Genomic DNA, 6,399 nt, shown 5'->3' with positions numbered 1-6,399 from the left:
GTGAGCAGCCCAGAGGAGGTGAGTACCTGAGGGAGAGAGAGAGCCGTCTGCTCGCTGTGATGAAGCTTCACTCTTGAATGTCATTGTACAGCATTAGTAATACTTACTAATTATTATGAATTACTGTTACAGCACGACTGTGTAAGTGATGTGCAATTGTCAGCTTTCTGTTTTGCTCCTGGCAGGCCAGGTTCAGTACAGTTTCTGTGTAGCTGATTTCCAGAAACAACAGAGAACAAAAGACTCAGGAGAAATCTGGGATAAAGTTTGGGGTACTTTATACCCTCATTGATGTCCTATAGGTGCCCAGCAAAAAGGGTGTAATGCTCAATATGGTAGTATGTTCTTTTAGAAAACATTTCGATGATTCTGTCCAAGTCTGGAGCACCTCGTTATAGGTGAAGAAACTACTTTGATGGTATTCTCATTCAACCATCTATCTATTGAGGTAGTCAGTTTCTCCCTATCAGTACCAATATGTCTTTTTCAGCCTGTTGAACAGCGTTAGTGTCTCTGTGTTTGTGTGGGTGAGCGTCCACTGTCAGTGTCATTGTGCGTGTGTTAGTGTCTAGTCCATCAGTGTCCATGTGTTTGTCTCCGGTACTTCAGTGTCTGTGTGTGGGCTGGTTTGTTTGATGCCAATGTATGTGCTTTTGTGTGTGTCCATGAGTTACATGTCTGTGTGTGTGTGTGTGTGTGTATCCAGTAGATCACTATCTGTGTGAGTGTGTCCATTAGTAATGTGTATCCATTAGATCACTGTCACTCTCCCCGCCCTGACGGTGTCTCTTTTTGTGTATCTGTGTTCATGCACATTTGAACTCTCACCGCTTTCCAGATCGCCAGCCAGATCCAGACGAATGCACTGTTGGAGAAGTTCGACTCCCTGCTGTCTGAGCATGCACAAAGCCTGCATCAGACAACTCAGACTTGGACTCCTATATCTTCAGAGAGCTAGGTAACATTTAAGGGCCAGTAGTTTGTGACCAGTGTGGCCATGGAGAGCTGGAAGCAGTTTTACTCAATTAGCATTGTGTTCAGCCTCTGTCCCATCACAGCTGGTGCTCTGAGTTTGTCCATCCAGTCATGTTTCCTGATGTCTGCCTGCTGGTCAGCTGACTCTCCATTATGGGCCTGAGTTAGGTGTGTTAATGAGAGTCAGAGTAACATACTGTACATGAAGCTAATATTCTCACTCACAATGGTGTCAAAAAGCCCCATCAACTTAAAGAATAAAAACCTGAAAACTGTACTAATTCAGTCTGCTGATCTTCCTCCTGAGTAGATCATCTCCAAATGATGGAAACTCAGGCCAACACTGTTAGCTCCCATGAATAGAGTTTCTCAGGCCCAACATGGTGTCTGCGCTCACCAGACTGTCGCTGCAGCGGCTCTGTACTCACATGTGCTTAACATCCCTGTACTTTCTCACAGCATGTCTTCCTCCTGATGTGAATGTCATGGATGAGGTCCCATCAGTGCAGGACCCAGATTGTCCCCTCCCAATCTGCTGCTCTGAGGAGGAGAAAGAGGAGAGAGTGGACAGTGTCGAGGAAGAGGAGCCAGAAGAGGAGAGTGTGCACAGTGTCGAGGAGCCAGAAGAGGAGAGTGTGCACAGTGTCGAGGAAGAGGAGCCAGAAGAGGAGAGTGTGCACAGTGTCGAGGAAGAGGAGGCGGAAGAGGAGAGTGTGCACAGTGTTGAGGAAGAGGAGCCGGAAGAGGAGAGAGTGGACAGTGTCGAGGAAGAGGAGGCGGAAGAGTGGGAGGACAGTGCCGAGGAGGAAGAGGAGTCGGAGGAGTGGGAGGACTGTGTTGAGGAGGAAGAGGAGTGGGGGGAGAGTCTGGAGATGGAAGATGAGATGGAGATGGACAGAGAGGAGGAAAGGGAGAGACCAGTGGAAGAGTCCTCTGGGCTGCAGGCTCCAGAGTCCAGGGCAGAGGAGCAGAAGGCTGAAGGGGAGACGGGGCAGGAAGAGATAGGGAATAATAAGGAGAAGCCCCCTTTACGTCAGCGCCTGGCCCTGTGGCTGAAGAAGGCAGTGGAGGATAAAAAAACAAGCCAAGAAGAGGGGGAGAAGAGTGAAGAGAAAGAGATTGGAGGGAGAGAGAGGAAGAAGACGGGAATATGCGAGTGGATTGGGAAGCAGTTCACTCAGGACTCCAGGGAGGAATTCCGACTCCGAAGAGAAGAAAGGTGGAAGCGGGATAGAGAGAAACTGTACGTTCAGCCCAGCCCCCCTCCTCCCACAGGCCTGCAGGTCCCGCTCCCTGAAGTGTCCTGGGTCGGGACTTTCTTTTATTATTCCCCCGAAGACCCCACTCTGACACAGCTGCAGGAGACGGCGGGGCAGGAAGAGGTCCAGAGAGCAGTGGAAGAGCAGAGGGAGGAGCCTGGGTCCGAAGCAGAGACTCCACCAACGGCAAGTGAATCGTCTGTGTGTCTGGGAGAGAAGTGCGGTGCCGTTCAGTCTCTGCTCTCCGCCGAGTCTGTCAGAGCCGTGTCCGTCAGAGCCGTGTCCGTGTACTGTAGTGTGCAGTCAGTCTGCTGGTGTGTCTGTACTGAACTGTATCAACCCTCTCTGTGTGTCTGTTGCTGCATTATACAGGAGCCTGAGAGCTGCATTAGTTTGAAGCTAGCTTATTGTGAAACGAGGTCTGTGACGTCAACAGGGTCTTTGGAGAGAATGTGTTGAGATTGTGTGAAAGAGGGACATGTCCTTTTCTGAATTCACTGTTTCTGTCTCTGGCCTGTGAGCATACAGGTGTGTCTGTCAGGGCACCAGTCGTTACATGTTTCTCCCCTCCCCGTCTCTCTCTCATTCTCTCTCTCTCTCATCCTCTCCTGCAGAAGATGAGAAGGACCCTCGCTAGGCTCAGGGTGCTGTTCTCTGGCAGGGGAGAGGCCGAGGTGGCGGCAGCGAGGGAAGAGGAGCAGAAAGAGAAGAGGAGGACGAAGAAGGAGAAGGCCTCTTTCCGTCAGCGCCTGGCTCTCTTTTTTGGGAAGAGAGTGGCAGATGAACAGCGGGACCAAAATGAGGGGGACCAGAGGGAGACTTAACTTACAGGGTATGTAGTGGTTATTATTATTGTAAGAGGATTTATTAAATGCTCAGTTTTCAGCCATAACTCACAGGCCAATTATTATCCCTTCAATCAGATTATTTTCAGAGGGAAGACGCAGTCAAGTCACAGGTGTGCAATTATCATTTATTTGATCAGATCAGACCATATATGGATGTGAAATGGTTAAACGGCAAGCTGTTAGGAGACACAGAAAATGGTTAGGAGAAATGGTTAGACAGGAAATGTTAGGAGAAACGGAGAAATGTCTCCATTGTAGGGAAATATGCTGTACCTTAGAATATCGTACATTATAATAATAATAATAATAATCATCATCATAATAATAATAATGTTTTTTCAGGGTTCTTCCAGAGGGCTTTAGACAACCAGAAGAGGCAACACTCCCAGAATGGCTTCAGAAGATGTTGCACCTCCCTACCGATCATTATCCAAAGTCTTACACCTAGCACTGGCATTGCATTATACCCCGTTTCCTCTGGCCACGTTTAGGTGCACCTCCGCGTGGCCGGGCTGTAACCCTACACCTCAACTTTGCTGCCAGCATTTCCACTCAGTGTCGTGAGGTACAGCTGCACCAGGAAGTGAATGTGAGACGCCAAAGGTCAAAACGCATCCTGGGACACTCGGCATTGTGGGATTTAGTGTTTAAAAACTGGAAGCTGAATTATCTTGAACATTAAAGCGCAATAGACATTGAGCTGAAACGTCTGTGCGATATCTAACAGATAGTCTTATAGGGTGAGCAGATATTCAAAAGTAGAAACCCGGACATATTGAAAAAACATTTATGAAACAGATTACATCACTTAAAAATATGATAGTGTTTGTTGGAGAATTAAGTGTTAATATCTACATAGCTGCTCCCGTTTCATATAGTTACATTTATTGAGCAGCATCAGTCCCAAATTCATTGCGCTTTAATGTTCAAGATAATTCAGCTTCCAGTTTTTAAACACTAAATCCCACAATGCCGAGTGTCCCAGGATGCGTTTTGACCTTTGGCGTCTCACATTCACATCCTGGTGCAGCTGTACCTCACGACACTGAGTGGAAACGCTGGCAGCAAAGTTGAGGCGTAGGGTTACAGCCCGGCCACGCGGAGGTGCACCTAAACGTGGCCAGAGGAAACGGGGTATAATGCAATGCCAGTGCCAGTGCATAATTAATCAGCAGCTGAATTGAAGTTCATTTTTACTTTCATTTAAGTTATAATGTCATAAGTACCTGTTTAGTGCCCATTGGGATTGTTACCTAAAGTATGGGAAATAGAAATACCCAGTCACGTTGACCGCGCGTATGAGTCTCTGATAAATCTGGTACACTACCTGGACTGTGTAATCACAGATTGTTTCGGGATAGATTGGATTTGGGATTTTTGTTCCACTGAACATCTAACTGACAAATTAATTCAGTCAATTTCTCCAAAATGTCATGTGCTCTTTAAAAAAATGAATAAATAAATAAACTCGTTAGAATAAAGAACAGAGGAATTTACTGTGTGACCAAGACATCTCTTCAGCATTGTTTTCAATTGCATTTCAATATCATTGTAGGTTATTCTCACTTAATGTTTCACTTCTTCCCATGATCCTGTTGTACAGCCTCTTGGTTTCTATTTTAAAAATAAAGCAAATCCGATTGAAAAACTCCGATGTGTAGTGCACCCTATCTTTCCAAAACATCTCAAAGCACTTTTCATCATATAAATATAAGTAAACCTCAGCCTGCAAGCGCAACCTACCTGTTTGAGTTGAACGCCAGTAGAAAGATTCTGCTGCTGTCTACTACAGGTCTTGACAGGTGACCAGTGTAGCTTCACAAGCCCTGCTGTAATACTGACGTGTGTGTTGTAGCGTAAGGTACACTTATACATTTGAGTTAAGTATCAACTCAATTTCTGCAATAATTGGACGCAGACACCAATTCCAAACATATACATTCTCAAATGTATTAAAAACAAAGATAAAATGTAGCACTACACTAGTTATACAAAAAGGGAAAAACTAATTAAAATTCACTCAAGATCAACAAATCAAAGACAAATCACTTCCGTGACCAAATCAAAGACCATGGAATCGCATATGATGACACACAAATCGTTACACAAAATTACGAACACATTGAATACAATACCGGTTAGTAAGACGAAGGTGAGTCTCTCATTAGTATTGTTAGTCAGACATTAAATAACTATGCAGGTTAGTATTTAAGTCAAATAACATCTCGTTATATATATCAGTCTCATTTACGTTTGGGTGCCGAGAAAGATTCTCTCATTTCTTGTTACCACAATTCTCCCTAATTGATTACTGTTCAATGATTAAGGATAGGCAGGGCCACCTATAATCTAGTGTCTATTAACGTGTGTCAATTTCAGACTAAACAGTTAAACTGGAATGAGAAGATTTTATTTCTAAAATTGTCAAACAAAACAGTTTAATGCAGCACTCATTTATATTTAAGAAAATACTAAATGATATTACACAAAGTTTATGACTCACAGAATAACATTTCTAATTGATTTCTCAAATGTCATGAATAATAAACTCCAAACTGTTAAACTTATCTGAACTTCGTGGCAGTGAAGACTCTCTGCTTCGGGATCAGATAACAGCACACGGCACGAGGTCCGTGTGGTTTGGAACGAAGGCAGTCCGGTTCGGCTTTGTCCAATAACTTCCACTTCAGTCGATGCTCCTGGAAGTTGGGGTTTCGCGAAAATGTAGTCTTTTCCAAACAGATTTTCCACTGGTTTGAAGGCTCCACGGTTGTGCACAGGATGTCTTCTTGGCAAGCAGGGTTTTCCACCGTAGTTACTTGAAGACAAAGTCTTTGAGGAAAGCAGGGCCCTGTTCGTTTCCACGGGTCAAGTTTCTTAAGACTCGATAGCTATTTAAATGACTGAACACTTCTGTATTGCAGTCGACTTACTCAATTGTCCAGCTGCAAACCTCCACTGATCAGGTGGGCACAGGCGGGCAGCGCAGGTTCTAAAGTTCTTCACTTAATAAAGTTCTTTAAAGAATTCTTCGTACGGCTCAATCTCCTTCTCCCAGTTCAACTCTTCTGTTGCCGGCCAAGACTTGGTTGGTTTCCGGTTCTGGTTCTGGCAACAGAGCCAAGTTGAGTTGAGGCAGCGAGTTACCGGTTCAGGTGAGAGAGAGAGAAAAAATGCTGTGCCTTACTTTTTATGCCTGATGGATCATAGGTGATTGGATCTTGAGTTTGCGAGTTTGGATTTGGGAAAGCCCCCAGTCTCCTATTGGGGGAGGCTCGATTCATGCCATGATGCCAATCCATGCCATGGTTTGGAAA

The 6,399-nt window shown here is 45.0% G+C and overlaps 1 protein-coding gene across 1 annotated transcript; it reads left to right on the top strand.

Moving 5' to 3' along the window:
• The first annotated feature begins 1,460 nt into the window (after positions 1–1,460).
• On the top strand, positions 1,461–3,567 carry LOC136759362 (cilia- and flagella-associated protein 251-like). The gene is made up of 3 exons (XM_066714332.1): positions 1,461–2,420; positions 2,849–3,066; positions 3,425–3,567. Exons 1-2 carry the CDS (start codon positions 1,461–1,463, stop codon positions 3,056–3,058), a joined length of 1,170 nt encoding a protein of 389 aa, XP_066570429.1. The 3' UTR covers positions 3,059–3,066; positions 3,425–3,567.
• The last annotated feature ends 2,832 nt before the right edge of the window (positions 3,568–6,399 follow it).

This window comes from Amia ocellicauda, chromosome 1 (genome assembly GCF_036373705.1).
Source record: "Amia ocellicauda isolate fAmiCal2 chromosome 1, fAmiCal2.hap1, whole genome shotgun sequence".
NCBI lineage: Eukaryota > Metazoa > Chordata > Actinopteri > Amiiformes > Amiidae > Amia > Amia ocellicauda.
This window is presented reverse-complemented; position numbering and strand designations above follow the sequence as displayed.

Excerpts from the sequence above, each read along its gene's own strand:
- LOC136759362 (XM_066714332.1), top strand. The coding sequence starts at position 1,461 with ATGGATGAGGTCCCATCAGTGCAGGACCCAGATTGTCCCCTCCCAATC. Across the intron at positions 2,421-2,848 it reads AAGCAGAGACTCCACCAACG|AAGATGAGAAGGACCCTCGC; the intron begins GCAAGTGAATCG and ends CCTCTCCTGCAG.